We start from the raw sequence: 18,857 nt of genomic DNA, 5'->3' as shown, positions 1-18,857 counted from the left end.
TGCAGGGAGTCCATTCACAGTGAAGGTAACTGGTGAAGGTCGAGTAAGAGAGAGCATCACTCGCAGACGACGGGCTGCATCTGAAGCAACAGTTGGAAGCATCTGTGATCTGAACTTGAAGATCCCTGGTAAGACTGGAAAAGGAACTCAAGGTTTATTGGAATTTGTTCTATTAGTGAAGGTATTTGGACTACAGCGAAGTTATGTAATTGAGTCAGCTAAGCATTTAAAAATGTCACAACTAATGAAAATCTTAACTAGGAGTTGGCTGTTTTTCATCGCTTTCATCATTTTAAATGCCGGCTGAACTATGAATACAGCGAGACTGATGGAAAATCATCTTGTCCAATCCGTGCAGTTGAATCATTGCACAAAGAAAAACTTTAAAAGTGCAATGCAGTGGTATTCTAATCCTCCAACGCTAATTCTAATAACTCAATCCAGCTTGTGGTTAATGGGTTAAATGAATTAATCAGAAGTTGCATTTATTTCTGAATGCAGCTCATTGATTTCTCTCTAAAGGGCACAAATGATGTTAAGAATTAGCTCGTGTTTACAGTTTTGAGGAATGTGCTGTGGTAGCTTTTTTTGTGGTTCTGAATACTGTCCAGGCTTTTCCTTTCCACTGATTTCTTGGAAAACAATTTGTCATTTCAGTTTTTTATTTAAAAACACTTAGTGTGATTACAAAAGTTTATGTAACTTATTAACCATTTCAGCAGTAGCATTGCTGTTTGAAAATGGATGGGGTGGATTCATTGTCAATTATCACTAATTTAGTCAAATTTGCAAATCTTGTCAAATCTGCATAACTTGTAAGCTGTAAAGATCTCTTCGTATTATCACTAACTTGTCTGTGTGCTCTAGATAAATCCCATATATTTATAAGGGGGGGGGGGGGAAGGAGAAATGGAGGAACAAATAGATCTGTAATGGAAACTTCCAAAGTTGCTGCTGACACCACTGCTTTTGTAGACTATTTGGTAATTTCATTTTTGTGTCCATAATTTAAATCACTAAGTAGTTATTCATAATGAACAATGTAATGTTGACCATTATTGCATTCATGTGATACTGTCTTGAAATGTTTGTGGGACTAGTGTGCAAAATGATGCACAACTTCACCACCCCCTCATTCATAGTATTGCATGTGGGCAGTGTAAATTAACTTTTATCAGCGCCATGCCATTTACCCTATTCTGGACTGAAGTCAAATTATCTAGATTAAAATCCGATGAAGTCCTGACTGGTTAAAGTGGCTGTAATGTTGATTTTAATGTCTGTCGCTAAGGTGTAGACTAGTGAAGTTGCTTAAACGGCATAGCATACAAGGCTACGGACCAAGTGCTGGAAAATGGGATTAGAATAGACACGGCTTGATGGCCGGCGCAGACATGATGGGCCGAAGGGCCTCTTTCTGTGCTGTATAACGCTATGACTCAAAGTAAATGCATGAAAATGTAGAAAACTGAAATGCAGATGTCTACCTCCAATTTTTCTTCTAGAATACAACTGTTTCCTGTCTCTTTTTCCTTTTCTTTCCTATTCCTCTCAGTGACTTGGTTCCAACTAACGGTGGCTCGGGAGCACCTCTGTTGCACACGTTCAGATTTTCAGACAAGTTGCACTTTCTTGCGTGCTGAACCTATGGAGATTCGCCAGATTCAGTTTGAAAAATCCACGGACCCTGCTAGTGTTCCAAGTCGTCCTTTCCCATCCCTGTTTGGCCTCTTCGGCCAGGAGGAGTACAAATTGTTCAGTGCAAGGCCATTAAGGCCGGAGGGTGCGTTTCAGCACTGGGCATGTGGATTCTGAGGTCGGCAGAATGTGCTCATTTTAAATTACCCAGCATGCTTTTGTCAATGGTAGTTGCACGAGTAAGAATTTACTTCCCTTGTGCAATTTTAAGCATGTTTCCTAAATTGTTTAGGACCTTCCTACTTGCACCTAAAATAGTCAACTGGATCATAGTGTGTTGCACATTTGCTCATTGTAGTTTAAGCATGAAATTTGGTGTGCCAGTTGGAAATGGAACAGGGTGTCTAACTTTGCCCTGCACTAAAGTTGCTATTTGCATTCTGCCTCCTCTGGTGTCAGATGCTAGAAGTATTCTTTCATATTTTGAGTGGTTTTGGATTGTACCATGTAATATTACAATAACTGGTAGGAGTGGAGTATACCAAGGTGGGGGGGGGAACTTGGCATATGAGACTTGGCGAAATAATTAGAAAATCCCTCTGATAAATAAGCAAATAATTATTTGTAATATAAAATTTCAAGTTAAATGCTGTAGAAAATACTTGTCACCTTCGAGTCAAACTAAAATGATCTACTGCTTTGATTGTGCTGAGGTGTTATTCTGAATTTGTGCTAGCTTTGAACTGTCTGGGTTTTGTTCAGTGGACTGATTTTAAAGCTACTTGCATGCTATCAGAAAAATCTAAAATTTTGCTTTGGCAATGTTTACTTGTCCCATCTAAATCCAGCCGAGAGTTTCTGTCAGAATTAATGAGATTAAATTTCACCTTTTTTAAAGAAACTTCTAAACTGAAAATATTGAAGTAAATTAGAATTCATGCACTCTTGTCAGGTACATTTCTCCCCCCCCCCCCCCCCCCCCATTCCTGAATCTAATTTTCCTTTTTACTATTTTTAACTTGGATTGCCTACTTTATACAACATAAACCTTGGTTTGCTCTACCTAATCCTGACACTGCATGGAAGGACAGAAAAAATGATTTCCTCTAGATTTGCATCTCATTAAACTTCTATTTTTAAAACAACTTTGTTACCTTAAGTAGGAGGAATTCATATTACCCCCTCAATCAAGAAATTGACTTCATGGGATTTGGCAGGGTTAAATTCTCCTTTGGGACAGAATTCCAGCTGGGTGGGACTTTCGCTCACCCTTCCATCTTGGCTTTAGCTCCAACCCATTTTCCTAGCATCAAGAGGGAGCCTGCTAGCACAAAGGAGGGAACTCCAATTGTGCTACAGTGGGAAGGGCAGAAGATTCAGAGACCTTTCAAAGGCGAGCAGTGCCCCTTTAGAAGACCTGCTGTATGGCTTGGTGGAGACATGGGCCATCAACAGCTAAGACATTGGGGACATTATGGGGGAAGTTAAGAATGCAAAAGGCCCCCTACCTCCAAGGCAACACTAAAGGCTGTTACTGCATAGCCTTGAGGCTCACCCTCCTTCCTCAGCAAGCTGTGGTAACTGGTTGAAAGGTGGAAAATCTGCCCAGAACTGGGTCCTCTTTCCTCAACTTCTTCCCCCAAACTTGCCACAATTTGCATGTGGGTGCAGAAGGAGGCAAAACCCAGTCAGGGTAGTGAGGTGGTGTTGGGCCTCACTTGTCCATTTTCCCCACAAATACCAATCAATTTTGGGTGGGATCATGGAATATTGGAGGGGGCAAGAGGTTTTTGCCTCCAAGGCTGGTCACTTTGGTCAGTACTTGAAGGCTATTCAACAATGCTCTACAGAAGCTTGGCATCTTATCTTGGAGAGGGCGGAAAGATGATCAGTCCACTCAGCTTGAAAAATCCCTCCACTCATGGGTAAACCTGGAACAGCCAAGCCTAGACTGCATGGAGTCAAGTAGTAGAATTGGAAAGAAAATATCTGACTATTATGGCTTCTTGATTTGTATGGATGTGTAGGGTTTAGTCCTACATCCCACACATCAGTTCAGATAAATGCACACATGGTTCAAATGTAGAATTTCAGTCTACCAACCTGGTCTTCTATTGTAGGTTACTTTAATTTACCATCCATTTAGTGTGTAGTTCTAATTTGAAGATGTTGTCTCCTTTTTTGGTGCCGTATTTAAATTTTCCGCCAATTTTATTTAATCTGTTCTTTCTATAACCTGAATATTATGGTGTTATAGCAAATAACCACATGAAAGCTTTGATCCAAGCTTGCTTCACCTTGGCTAATGGTTCAGGGTTTAGTTACAAATGTAGCCGGTCTCTTCAGTTATCTGAAACTCCGGTTAAGCACTTGTGCTTTGAAACCTGAGCTGCCACAAGGAATAGCTGAGAAGCATTCACCCACCCTCGTAACTGATACCTATAGTGGTCCGATGCCAAGCCAGACCTATGCTGCTTAATGTACAATTATATACTGGTAAATCTGAAATTCTACACTGATATTGGGCAACTTTTTTGGTTCAAAGTAAATTTGGCTCCTTAGCTGCACTTTTTATTTATCTGACTTCAGTTACTTTGGTGGCTGAGTACAGAATATCTTTTGAACTTAACGAGAGCTATTCCTCTATAGAAATTGATGTACATGACATGTCTGCTCAAGTGACCAGTCCCTCTGGGAAGATTGACGATGCTGAGATCACTGAAAGTGACAACCACACCTACTGTGTCAGATTTGTGCCACATGAGATGGGTGTGCATACAGTTAGTGTAAAGTATCGCAACCGCCATGTACCAGGCAGTCCATTCCAATTCACCGTGGGACCACTTGGCGAAGGAGGAGCTCTCAAAGTGCGAGCTGGCGGCCCTGGTCTTGAGCGAGCAGAAGTAGGAGTCCCAGGTAAGTTATCAATATTGTATTTCTTTTAAGCTATGGGTTTTACCTTTTCTGGGGCGGTGGGGGGCTGGTTATTGTCTTGATTAGTTTTACAGTGTACATGTGGATGGTGTCAGTGCTATAGGCATCCATGTGGAACAGTATTTGAATATGGGGTACAGTAAATTTACGCTCTTCCTAGCAGACTTGCTGCTGTACTAGTTGGGAATTTTGATCCTTGTCCAACAGTGTTTTTTGTCTAGATTTATTAGAACACTAAATTATCTTTCCAGCCCTGATTTTCCCCCCACCCCTTAAGTAACTTTGTTTAAATTAAACAACAAATCTGCAGATCCACCATCTCTTTGGATATGGAGTAGTGTGCACATGCATTAACTAGCATACAAGGTTGGTTGAATTGGTACAGCAACTATAGTTGTGTTTACTGGAGATCAAAACCTTTGGGGGTGATTTTGACCCCCCCCCCCCCCCCCCCCCCCCCCCCAAAAAAAAAACCTTGGTCACAAACAGGATGGGTCACCAGTTAAAATCACCCAGGTTACTTACCCATCAAAGCTGCCAGGTACCTACCACTCCAAATTTTAACTTGCTCTCCTAAGCCTGCAGCAAGGACACCTACCCAAAGTCTGTGGGGTCCTTCTTTATATGTGCACATTGGCTCCTGATATTATTGGGACCCAACTGCAATTTTAACTGGTTACCTGAGCAGGAAGACGGTGGCTATCCTACTAGGTGAAGGCAGTGAGAAGAGGAGCTGGGTCCAGGACCACCCTGAGGGGCCAGGAGGAATGGAAGTGTCCTCCACAAGGAGAGTTTAGGCCTTCCCTGCCATGGTGGGAAGTTGGTGGTAGTATTTAGATGACGCCTGGGATCTAAAATAGCCCTGGGCTAATTTCTGGAATAATGGGAGAGTTTGCAACTTTCCTTGCTACATGCCTGGAGTTGTAATTTAATGCCTGTCTCTTTATTTAGATTTAAAAACTTCCACTGCTAAATTATTTTGTGTTGTCTTGGGTCCACCAGGCACAAGGTTCCATGGGGTAGTATAAATGAGTGAATTGTTTGCTGCTTTGAACTAAGAACTCTATCAAGTTTAGAAAATACTAATGCATCCAAAGTATTTCTCAAGGATTTAAATGAAGACATAACTTCTGTACTTTGGAAAGTTTACAATGAGAGCTAAGAGATTGAAGTTGTCAAAAATGGAAAGTAAATGTTTAAATATAAAATTGATATTGACGGCCATTACTGATAGTTAAGTATTCATCGTAATTAAGATTTTTGCTCCTAGCTGAATTCAGTATCTGGACACGGGAAGCTGGTGCGGGTGGCCTTTCCATTGCTGTGGAAGGGCCCAGCAGGGCAGAGATTACATTTGAAGACCGGAAGGATGGATCATGTGGTGTGTCATACATTGCACAAGAGCCTGGTGAGTGCATAGCAAGCCTGGCAGACATGCTGCTGGTAATACAAAAGACACTTTCCTCTAGTTTCATAACCATCTTGCATGATTTGAATAGGAGCATGCTGAACAGATACCCATGTCACTGTTACTCATCCAACTTTATCCACTCTTTGACTCCAGTACATTTAACTTCAGATTGGAGGCCCTCAGTGCTCCAACTCCATTCCTCTTTAGTACAGTGGCTGAATCACTACCACTGTCTCCTCCATGTCTCTCTATAGGGCATTGAAAATCTGTCTTAGTTTTTCAAAGACCATTCGTTTGAGTCTAGTCTAAGACCTGGCACTTCATAGTTTTGACTCCAGCTATTGTCCTCCTTCATCTGGCCTCAGCTGGGACCCCATTGCTTAACCTGCTTTTAAAAAGCTAGATTCCATTTTCATGCTAAATCCCTTCTCTCAACAACTCTTAAAAGCTAAAGTCTATCCAAGATTTAAAAATGTGTTTTTTTAGGGGCACAGGTGGATGGGGAGACTCTTCTAGCATCTTCCTCTTCAGCCTGAAGTCTCTGACATGTCTCACTGCATCGCAACCTTTTTTCCCTATTGATCCTCCTATAGTCAGTGCTCAACTTTCTCCCCCTGCCCCCTTTCTTAAAAGCTGAAAATACATTCCTGCAAACTGCCTCCACCTTGCATCCTTGTGTTGAAATCTAGACTCCTGTGTCCAATCTAACTCCTTTCCCAAGATATCAAAACTGTGGAGCCCCTCTTCACATTGATTTCTGTACCACCTTCAGTTGGCCAAGAGTGTTGTGATTTATGTATTGACTGGGTTTACAAAACGCCTATTTAAACATGGAGAGAAAAACATCCAGTTTGGGATGTCTAACATCAAAACACATCTGCCAATAAAGTAGTGTGACTTGGATATATTTCCACACTTCCAGCCTTTTAGTACTGCTCGTTAACAGCAATAACCATAAAACACAACTTTCTGCAACTGACTAAAGATTATACCACTTTTTAGGTGTGGTGTAAATAGTGCAACACTGGTGCTTTACTGTTTTGGCACGTCAGTAAAGGTTGTGTACGTAATTCTCCACTCAACCTGGCAATCTCCAGTTGTTTCCTTTACATCTCAGAACTTCCAGCTGATTGTGCTGTATTTAAACGTCGATCTGTGTGGGGAGTGAATCTGATGACGCTATTTGTGGTAGGTACTGTGGGGAGTGAATCTGATGGCGCTATTTGTGGTAGGTACAGCACTTCCAATATCAAGACAGAGGGAGCCCACACACGTGCTGACTTGCATCTATTCTGCCCCCACCTCTTGCTCTGATTCTGGTTTGTTGTGTCCTCTCTTTTTGCCCCATACTTTTAAATCCCTTTCCTAATCCCCTCTGCATCTCCTTCTCTTCCCCATTTTCCTTATGACCCTACTTAAAACCCACTTTTTTGACCAAACCTTTGGTCGCTCTTAATATCTCTTCCTTTGGCTTGGTGTCCATTTTGTTTTCTTGTGCTCCTGATCTCTCTACATAGGTGCTGTATGAATGCATGATTGGGGGAATTTGAGTATCTCTGCCTTTGTTTGTGACAATATGCCATAAACTGAGAACTGGTAGCAATTGTTGAGATTTTGTTGGAATAAAATGAGAGCCATTAGCAATAGAAAAGTTGAATGACTACATGATCAATGTGCCTGATTGCAAGTGGTTTTAAATATATGGAGCTCTTTTTAAGACTCTGCTTCATGTATGCTCCATTTAGAGATGATGGTGATGGTCACTCTCGAGTAACATTTGACATGCCTGTGTGGCGATTATATTGTATTATATGGTTTAGATTACCTGTACCAGGACTGATGTTTCTTCAGTTAAATTGTCCAATAAAGGAATTGTACCATTCCTAATTTTAAAAAAAGTCTAGTACCTTTTGGTAACTTAGTGTGAAAATCATTATATGTTGATAAAATACAAATTGGTGTTCTGTACATGTATCCTAGCAAGCACCAACAATGTTAATTGCTCTTAAGCAATAAGTATGATTTGTTGCACACCTCACATTTGGGCTTTTTAGTAGATGGTACAATTCTTTATAAATGAGCAGTGAAATGATGTAAATGTATGTGTTGTTGCAGGTGATTACGATGTGTCGATCAAGTTCAACGATGAGTACATCCCTGGCAGTCCCTTTGTTGTTCCCATCGTGGCTTCGTCCGAGGATGCGAGCAGACTTACTGTTACTAGTCTTCAGGTGAGACATGAGAAAATATCTACTTGCTGGCTAGGTCCCCCTACTGCACATTCAGAGGTCACAGAGGGTCTCAATCAAAATGGTTGTGTATCTTGCCCAGAAAGCAGTTATCAGTTTTATGTGACACTTAAATGTAGAAACGGGGGAGAGAAGAGAATACAGAAATGAGTGAATGCAAGGAATTGATTACTCACTTTCATATTTGAATGTGTTGCAGCAGCTTCTTGCCTTCATCGAAGTATGTGTTATGTGCCTTTGACTAAAGTCCATCCAAGATAAAACTACCTCCTCAGGACATGGTTGAACCCTGACTCGAGGTTGCATTTACACTCTCGCTGCAGTGTCAGTATGATGTAAAGCCTGCAAAGGCCTCTAGTTCAAGTGCAGTCCCTCTAACGGGTGCCCTTCAAAAGAGATGGTGGTGATGGTGACTATAGGCTTTTTCTTTGTGAAATTGAGCTCCTCTCTTGGTCACTGAGCAAAATAATAAATTGGCCAGAAAAAGCAATAATCCTGAGGATTGGGAGCAGTTTAAGATTCAACAAAGGAGGACAAAGGGATTAATTAATTAAGGGAAAATAGAATGAGAGTAAGCTAGCAGGGAACATAAAAACTGACTATAAAAGCTTTTATAGATATGTGAAGAGAAAAAGATTGGTGAAGTCAAGCATAGGTCCCTTACAGTCAGAATCAGGGGAATTTATAATGGGAAACAAAGAAATGGCAGACCAACTAAATTCATACTTTGGTTCTGTCTTCACAAAGGAGGACACAAATAACCTCCCAGAGATGCTGGGGAACATGGGGCCTGATGAAAGGGTGGAACTGAAAGAAATCAGTATTTGTAGGGAAATGGTGTTCGGGAAATTGATGGGACTAAAGGCTGATAAATCCCAGGACCTGATAATCTACATCCCAGGGTACTTAAGGAAGTGGCCCTGGAAATAGTAGATGCATTGCTGGTCATCTTCCAGAACTCGATAGACTCTGGAACAGTACCCATGGATTGGAGGGTAGCTAATGTTACCCCACTATTCAAAAAAGGTGGTCGAGAAAAAGCGGGGAATTATAGACCGGTAAGCCTGACATCGGTAGTGGGGAAAATGCTAGAATCTATTATAAAAGATGTAATAGCAGAGCACTTGGTAAGCAGTGACAAGACCGGACAAAGTCAACATGGATTTACAAAAGGTAAATCATGCTTGACTAATCTACTGGAATTTTTTGAGGATGTAACTGGTAAAATAGATAAGGGAGAACCAGTGGATGTGGTGTATTTGGACTTTCAGAAGGCTTTCGATAAGGTCCCGCATAAGAGATTAGCATGCAAAATTAAGGCACATGGGATTGGGGGCAAAGTATTGACTTGGATAGAGAACTGGTTGGCGGACAGAAAGCAGAGTTGGAATAAACGGGTCGTTTTTCCGAGTGGCAGGCAGTGACTAGTGGGGTACCGCAAGGATCGGTCCTAGGACCCCAGCTGTTCACAATATATATTAATGATCTGGACGAGGGAATTGGATGTAATATCTCCAAACTTGCAGACGACACAAAGCTGGGTGGGAGGGTAAGCTGTGAGGAGGATGTCGTGAAACTCCAGTACGATTTGGACAGATTGGGCAGAAACATGGCGAATGCACTATAATGTGGATAAATGTGAGGTTATCCACTTTGGTGGCAAAAACAGGAAGGCAGATTATTATTTGAATGGCAATAGATTGGGAGAAGGGGAAGTGCAAAGAGACCTGGGTGTTACTGTGCACCAGTTGCTGAAGGTAAGCATGCAGGTGCAGCAGGTGGTTAAGAAGGCAAATGGTATGTTGGCCTTTGTAGCAAGAGGGTTCGAGTACAAGAACAAGGATGTCTTGCTACAGTTGTACAGGGCCTTGGTGAGACTGCACCTTGAGTATTGTGTGCAGTTTTGGTCGCCTTACCTGAGGAAGGACGTTCTTGCCATGGAAGGAGTGCAGCGAAGATTCACCAGGCTGATACCTGGGATGGCAGGAATGACGTACGAGGAGAGATTGTGTCGATTGGGCTTATACTCACTGGAGTTTAGAAGATTGAGAGGGGATCTCATCGAAACTTATAAAATTCTGTCAGGCCTGGACAGACTAGATGCAGGAAGGATGTTTATGATGGCTGGGGAGTCCAGAACCAGGGGTCATAGTCTAAGGATAAGGGGTAAGCCATTTACGACTGAAATGAGGAGGAATTTCTTCACCCAGAGAGTGGTGAACCTGTGGAATTCTCTGCCACAGAGGGCGGTGGAGGCCAGTTCATTAAATATATTCAAGAAGGAGTTAGATATATTTCTTAAGGCTAAAGGGTTCAAGGGATATGGGGAGAAGGCAGGGACAGGGTACTGAGTTTGGATGATCAGCCATGATCGCATTGAATGGCGGAGCAGGCTCGAGGGGCCGAATGGCCTACTCCTGCTCCTATCTTCTCTGTTTCTATGAGCTAATAAATTGAAGATGGCTCTGAAACTGCATTACAACAGATTGCAAGGATGAAGATTTCATATTTGGACAGAGTGTTTTTCAAAGTCAGATGACCAAATAGGGTAATGAGACTCTGTCCTTGTGGTCTGATAAAATTTGAGCTTAATTTACCAATTTTGAAGAAATTTCACATGCCAGATTGAGAATTAGTTTGCAAGACATGAATTGTTAGATTGTAAATATTATTGTCCCATGAGGACAGATTTAAAGGAAGCAATGCTTTGAGAAATCATTCTATGACCAGATTAGTGTAAACAAATTTGGTTTAAAAACCAACATCTCTCCTCTGTCATGACATTTGAATAACATGGAGTACAAAGTTCCATAAATGAGGCATTTTGTAGAAAGATTAAACTTTACCTTGCCTCGGTATTTTGGAATTTCATATTTGATCAGCTTAATCTGTTAGATCAGTAACTTGGGCTGTATTTTAAATCGCAATTGTAGAAAATGCCCCTGCCTCTAGATTGCTTACTTTACTGTATTTCCCCCTTTTTGAACACCATTTGCTAGCTGAGAAGCAGCTAATCATCTCAACCCTACATTTCTTCAACTTGTCCAACAGGTGACCTGAGTTGATTCTTCCTCCATAGTGTGTGTTCTTGCCTTTTATCTCTCAATGGGGCGGCATGTCCCAACTCTGATTTGGATCAAGCTATTGAGAATTCTGGTTGCGAAGCTCTGTAGCATGTTGTACAGTAATAATGAAAAATGGGGACCATATGTACATGTGACCTTTGATGCATGTGTAAGAAGGGCTTCACCATCTGCCACTTTCAAATTTAGGATGTTTTTCTTGTGTCTCATTTAAAGGTTTTTAACAGCATACCTTCAAGATGCATATTAATCACAAGCTAAAGGTTGAAGAGGTTCAAGAGTCCAACCTTCGTGTTAATGTTCTGTAGTTGATATTGGTGGCTAAAACTGAACATGCTGTTGCTTTTGTTTTCTGGTTTGTGTGGCTTTGAAACTGCTTGTCCTTCTCTTGAGTTTGATTTGTGGTTATTTGCATTAACAAGTACCAAACAAGGTGGCACTCCCTCTTCAGGTCTTTAGCAGTAATTAATGTAGCAGGTAATGTGAAATTGCTTCAATCTGTTATTTTGTATTAATTATGATTTAACATCAAACCAGGCTTGATGTAATTTCTGCTCAAACACACTTTTTGAATTAAAAAGTGAACTTTTACAGTTAGCATTGAAATATTGTTGAAAGTGGATTGGCCCGGATTTTGCAGTCAACGGTGAAGGAATGGCGCACACCAGTCTGCTTACAGCTGTGCAGAGACGTTTTGTGGGCTTTTGACTGGCAACAGATCCTTTTCCGCACGGCACCCTCTACAGGGGATCTGTGGCATATGAACAGGGCAAGCAGCAGTGTCTCTCTTCAACCAATCAGATTAAAGAATCCTCATTGAGACATGCAGAGTCTAAACCAGGAAGTATAAATTAGAATATTTAAGTCAATATAAAATCAGAAGCAAAATAAAGTGAAGGAAAGAAAAGATGGGTTTGAGGGAGAGAGTGATGTTTTTTAAAAATCTCCTAGCAATTAAATTCTGAAGGAATGAGACTCCAAACTTGTAAAATTGAATTTTCAGTGCTAGAGAGGCTGTTTGGTAGTAATTAAGATCTATCACTCTGTTAAATTCACTTGCACCTGAATGGACAAGCCCTAACTTTTTCTGGTGTTTAGTAGGGAAATACTGCAACTTCACACCCATCATGTACTCTAATGCCAAATCTATTGGCGAGGTACCGGTGTAGCGAGCTTGTGGTGGAGCAGGGCAATTTGGACAACTACTTCTAGATTCCTGCGTGTAACTGCACAGGTGCAGACGCCGGAAGTTGCTGTCCACTTTACTGCATAATAACAGTGAGTGCTGATAGCCTCACTATATTGTTCTTATCACAAAATCCAGGCCATTGCTTTTATACCAGTGAGTGGAAATCACAAAGTTGGTCAGAAACTGAGTGCATATTAAATGGAGTGTAAAAGTTGGGAATTTGGTGAGTGGGAATTCTGTGTAGAGGAAGGAGGTGCTGCTTTGTGCCTCCATACTACAAATACTTGTAGTGGTTTGTGTTGCATGTAAATATTTATTTAATTTTAATCTACCTATAACTGAAACTAGATGGTGATTAAAATAAACAAAGCTAATTTGGTTAAATACATAAACTTTAATTAGATAAATAAAACAAGATTAGATAGGGATGGGAGCGCAGGCGGTGTGCCGCAACTGCAGCACGTGGGAGTTTGTGGAGAACATAGAGCCTGGACAGCCACATCTGGAGTAAGTGTCTGCATCTTGGAACTTCAGCTCAAACGTTAAGCTGGAGTCCGGGGTGCAGACATTGTGGAGCATCAGGGAGGCGGAAGAGTTACCTGGACATTTTGATCCAGGAGACAGTCACACCCCTTAGGTTAGGGTACAGGTCTGGTTAGTGGTCAGGGACAGGAGGGTGTGACTGCGACTCGGGCAAGTAAGGGGACCCAGGTGCAGTAACCCATGGCTGGGTAGATGCTAAGAGGCTTTCCCCTGGCTAGAGAGTCTCGTACTAGGGGGTTATAGTCTCAAGATAAGGGGTTGACCATTTAGGACTGTGAAATGTCTTCACTCAGAAGGTTGTGAATCTTTAGAATTCTCTACCCCAGAGGGGTAGATGCTCAATCGTTGAGTATATTCAAGACCAAGATTGATAGACTTTTGGATACTAAGGGATGTGGGGATAGTGCAGGAAAGTGGAGTTGTTAGGTCAGCCCTGATAGTCTTGAATGGTGCAGCAAGCTCAGGGCTGAATGGCCTACTCCTGCTATTTCTTCTTGCTTTAGGAACTGTAGCTCAGCAGTCAAAATGCTTTTGGCATGCAATATTCAGTCATATATTATTTTGTGCCTGTTGGTTGCCAGGGGCAAATTGGCACAGATCACTGAAATACTGGTTTGTGTCTGAAGTCCTAAATTCTGCCAGTGCTTTTGAGACCCTGAAGCCTTTGTGCTACAAAATGGTTAAAAATTAGTTGGGTATCAAAATGCCTTTGAGAACTGTTCAATATTCTCACCATATTAAAATCTGGCAACTTAACTTTAATAAATTCCATAATCCATATGAACTAGCAGATCACAACATCTCATTCAATACATATTGAGCATCACTGAAACATCTGCATTTAACCCATTAATGTCATTGCACAGCTCCATAGTAATGTTTTTATTCATGAAGTTTAATTCATAACTCATTCCTGATGATTTTTATCTGCGGGGATTTCATCTATTCAAAAACTAAGACTGCAATATGATTTTTTTCCCCCTTTTTAAATCTTAAGTGAATTCCTTCTAGGAAGACTTATGGGGACCACTGACTGTAACTCACTTGTGGCACTCAGTGAATTAGAAATCTATACCCTCAGTGCACAGTTGAATTAGTTCTTTGTTATCCACTATGAAGTGGCTGGCAAACAGCCAGGTAGGTTAAAAGTGAAGCAGGTACAATATCTACTGGACTAACGTACATTGTTCTATTCTAGTGCTTCAGTAGAATAGATGGACTGTTCCAAGTGTGCAATAAAGTGTTTGCTATTCAATCTCCAGGAGTCAGGATTAAAAGTTAATCAGCCAGTGTCCTTTGCTGTGAGACTGAATGGTGCGAAGGGTTTGATTGATGCCAAAGTTCACAGCCCATCGGGGGCAGTGGAGGATACCCACATATCAGAAATAGAGCCAGGTAAGGATTTGGGAACAGAGCAAATATTTAAACACAGCCCCTCTCTTGCCCCCATGGCAATTGTTCTGTTTTGGGGGGGGGGGGGGGGGGGGGGGGGAGAAAGAGAAGGAAAACCAAGACTGAAGTACATGCAACATTAGTCTTGTAGTTCTTTAATTTACTGCCAAAGCTTGAATGGCTCCCTTGTGTACTGTGTGCTCTAACCAGAGTGTTAAACAGTTTGAGCATGACTTCCTCTGACTTGTAGTGTTTTGGCTAGATGGTTTAGTATGGCAGAGCTCCTGTGCTTGTTTCATGCTGTCTAATGGACATATACTCCAGTGTGAAGTATTCCTTTTTATAGGAATAGCCTATGGAGTAGGAATGTTGATCACACATTGCTAAATATACACTGTCTAAAAGTTCAATTCTTTAATGGTGTTTGTTACAGACAAGTATGCCATACGTTTCATCCCTCATGAGAATGGTGTTCACTCTATTGATGTCAAATTCAATGGCAGTCACATCACTGGCAGTCCATTCAAGGTTCGAGTTGGGGAACCTGGGCAGACGGGAGACCCATATCTGGTTTCAGCTTATGGATTAGGTCTCGAAAAAGGAACTACAGGTAAGAATAGGGTACACTGTATATGTGTGCATAAATGGTGTCTCCATATCATTGCCACTTTATTGTGTATTTTTTTTACATTAAAAAAAAAAAAAGTGGTCCACAGTATTTCATTAATTGGAGTGCCAGAATTGTCCAGCTGATCATTTCTCTTGTCAGATGCACTGGAGAATGCACAAATAGCAAATATTAAGACATTGCTATGGGAATTTACTGGCCATATTTCCAAAGAATTGACTGCCTTTTGCCCCAAATTCCTTGCATCAGAACTGCAGTGCTTCAGTGTGAGTCGCAAATCAATACTGAACACTTGCCTTCTGCTTTTAGCAAAGCTGGAAAATGACAGCCCCCATCACGTTGAAATTCATAGCACACATTTGGTGCTTTTTTTGGGTGGTGGGAAAACACTATTCTGCCCAAGTGAGCCTTTAATCTGCTTTCTATATATATATATATATATATATATTCCCCAAATCCTTCACTCCAAAAATTCATCTGATAATTAAGCTAATGATTTTCCGTGCTCTTGACAGTTTGCACTGAATGAATGGTGGTGGGCAATTAAACAACTAATGGGAGGAGGAGACTCCATGAATATCCCCACCCTCAATGATGGCGGAGCCCAGCACGTGAGTGCAATAGAAGAGGCTGAAGTGTTAACAACCATCTTCAGCCAGAAGTGCCGAGTGGATGATCCATATCGGCCTCCTCCTGAGGTCCCCACCATCACAGAAGCCAGTCTTCAACCAATTCGATTCACTCCATGTGATATCAAACGGCTGAGTGTACTGGATACAGCAAATGCTAAGGGCCCCAACAACATTCCGGCTATCATGCTGAAGACTTGTGCTCCAGAACGAGCCGTGCCTCCTAGCCAAGCTGTTCCAGCACAGCTACAACACTGGCATCTATCCGACAATGTGGAAAACTGGCCAGGTATGTCTTGTCCACAAAAAGCAGTAGAAATCCAACCTGGCCAATTACTGCCCCGTCGGTCTACTCTCAATCATGAGCAAAGTGATGGAAGGTGTCATCGACAGTGCTATCAAGAAGCACTTACTCACCAATAACCTGCTCACTGATGCCCAGTTTGCGTTCCGCCAAGACCACTCTGCTCCTGACCTCATTACAGCCTCGGTCTAAACATGGACAAAGGAGCTGAATTCCAGAAGTGAGGTGAGAGTGACTCCTTGACATCAAGGCAGCATTTGACTAAGTGTGGCATCAAGGAGCCCTAGTAAAACACCAGTCAATGGGTATCTGGGGGAAAACTCTACTGGCTGGAGTTATACCTAGCAGAGAGGCAGATGGTTGTGGGGGTTGGCGGTCAATCATCACAGCCCCAGGGCATCGCTGCAGGAGTTCCTCAGGGCAGTGTCCTAGGTCCAACTATCTTCAGCTGTTTCATCAATGACCTTCCCTCCAACATAAGGTCAGAAATGGGGATGTTTGCTGATTGCACAGTGTTCAGCACCATTCACAACTCCAGATAATGAAGCAGTCCATGCCTGCATGCAACAAGACCTGGACGACATTCAGGCTTGGGCTGATAAGTGGCAGGTAACAGTCATTGTCTGGCACAAATATCTCCAACAAGCGAGAATCTAACCACCTCCCCTCGTCATTCAACGGCATTACCATCACTGAATCCCCCATCAAAATCCTGAGCGTCACTATTGACCAGAAACTTAACTGGACCAGCCACATAAATACTGTGGCAACAAGAGCAGGTCAGAGGCTAGGTATTCTGTGGCAAGTGTCTCTCCCTGACTCCCCAAAGCCTTTCCACCATCTACAAGGCACAAGTAAGGAGTGTGATGGAATACTCTCCACTTGCCTGGATGAGTGCAGCTCCAACAACACAAGAAGCTCGACACCATCCAGGACAAAGCAGCCCACTTGATTGGCACCCCATCCACCATCTTAAAATATTCACTCACTCTGCCCTCTGCTTAGTGAGCAATTTGCTGTAATCAATTTTGCCAATTCCCTCTGATAAAATTTTGACGTAAAGAAAATAAGTGTGCAAGATGTTCTCTTCCCAATGACCCTCGTGTTTCTACTTCTGTTAGTGCACAAGTTAATGAATTAGAACATTTAGCAGTTGTGCAAGTTCCCTTCACTTTGTTCCAGCAATGTATCTGCTCTAAATTCCTCATGTGGCTCGGTGTCAAATTTTGTTTTCTGACACTGCTGTGAAGCGCCTTGGGACATTTTACTACGTTAAAGGCACTATATAAATACTTGGTTAAAAAAAAAAGATCAAATGTAAAGACTGCAACACCAACTTGATTTCCAATGGAATCGATATGTTTATTATCTCTTTCCCCACACCAGCCACCCATGTAGCTTCAGAAATTGCAAATTTAGTATGAGCTTCATTCTGTGGTTTTGTCTTAATTTTATTTAGGACCCTTTTTTAAAACTGGAAGAGTGAAGACCATTCATTCCTTTGAACCCAGGTGAATTCAAACCGAGGGGAACACTAACCCAATCCGCTGCCACCCAGTTTCCTATAAATTAAGTACAGCTTTCAGTATTAATTCCTCCTACAAGTAAGAAGGCTGTGACTCATTGGGGAAATTGCAAGATGTTGACTCAAGGTTTTTCTTTCCAGTAACAGTGTAAACATTGAGTAGCATTGCCTCCCTGCCAGGGAAGTCCCCACCACTTATAACCTTATTCTTGATTCATACTTTAGTTTCACAAAAGTAGCACCAGTCTTCCAAAGCAGGAAAGTTTCTCAACTCTGGTTCTTGCCCAGTACTTAATCATATCGGGGAGCCCATTTATTGTTTTTTGTTGTAGGGAAAAAAAAATTGCTTGTGTAATTTTTTTATGGCACTCCACACTTTTTTCTCGTAGTCTTGGTGACTGCTCCAGCTTTTGAAGTGAATATTTTCCACATTAAGTTCTTTGATCAGAACAGTAACAAAAATTCCGTGCCTTGCCTAACCAAAGCCTCTCCAGTGGCTGAGTTTAAAGTTGTCAGAATTGTTCTATCAACAGCTAGATCACTGTTGCCACTTCACAAATGAATTGGGTCTAGCCCTTTATATGCTGGCAACAGTAAATGTCATTCTTTTTCTAATAATTGTCATATTCATGAAGTATTCTCTGTTGAGCTCCACGAAGTCGACTGCTACCATCTGTTTTGGTATAATTTATTTGATTACTTGCCTTTTTCGTAGTGTTTATCTTCCCCACACACTGCTCCCTTCCCCCTCCCTTGGTTTCACTGGTTTAGGGTATATGAAGTTTACCATTTTTTGTTTCCTGCAAATTCAGAAAGACCTTGTGTATGGGATTACTTTGAGGGACTTAACTTGCATTGCTACTTTTAGTGATTTATGCACATCTCTTCCCAGATCTCTCTGCTCCTCTAGCCCACTTGGTTTCTTACTTTCCAAGGAATAAGTGACTTCCTTATTCCTCCTACCAAAATGAACCACCTCGCACTTTTTTTTATGTTGAATTTTATTTGACATACATTTGTATAGTGCCTTTCAGGACATCGCAAATCGCTTTACATCCGGGGAAGTACTTTCAATTTTGTAATGTAGGGAAACACGGCAGCTAATTTGCACACAACAAGGTTCCACAATGTGATGACCCAATTGTAAAGTCTGTGGGTTGTACAGTTAATAACGACACAGACTTCAGGAATAACAAACAAACAGGTCTTTACTATTCGAAGGTCAGGGCGAATCTGCACAAGGAATCATGCCACAACACTTCTATACCGGTGTGGTCACCGTCAGTATTACAGTATACAGAAGCCAAACAAGTAGTGCCACACCTAAAGTAG

The 18,857-nt window shown here is 41.7% G+C and overlaps 1 protein-coding gene across 5 annotated transcripts in view; it reads left to right on the top strand.

Moving 5' to 3' along the window:
* The window catches only part of LOC147111074 (filamin-B-like), a 185,621-nt gene that overhangs the window by 146,306 nt on the left and 20,458 nt on the right, over positions 1–18,857 (top strand). For 4 of the 5 annotated variants that reach the window (XM_086001571.1, XM_086001570.1, XM_086001569.1 and 1 more), the window contains 6 exons: positions 6–128; positions 4,288–4,554; positions 5,843–5,980; positions 8,099–8,214; positions 14,310–14,442; positions 14,873–15,049. In XM_086001571.1, coding sequence (XP_085857697.1) covers positions 6–128; positions 4,288–4,554; positions 5,843–5,980; positions 8,099–8,214; positions 14,310–14,442; positions 14,873–15,049 — 954 coding nt within the window. Of the gene's footprint in view, positions 1–5; positions 129–1,555; positions 1,817–4,287; positions 4,555–5,842; positions 5,981–8,098; positions 8,215–14,309; positions 14,443–14,872; positions 15,050–18,857 lie in introns of those variants that run through there. The other variant, XM_086001572.1, reaches the window with a different exon arrangement.

Source organism: Somniosus microcephalus, chromosome 11, assembly GCF_052327205.1.
Source record: "Somniosus microcephalus isolate GS21.2 chromosome 11, FLI_Smic_1.0, whole genome shotgun sequence".
NCBI classification, from domain to species: domain Eukaryota; kingdom Metazoa; phylum Chordata; class Chondrichthyes; order Squaliformes; family Somniosidae; genus Somniosus; species Somniosus microcephalus.
This window is presented reverse-complemented; position numbering and strand designations above follow the sequence as displayed.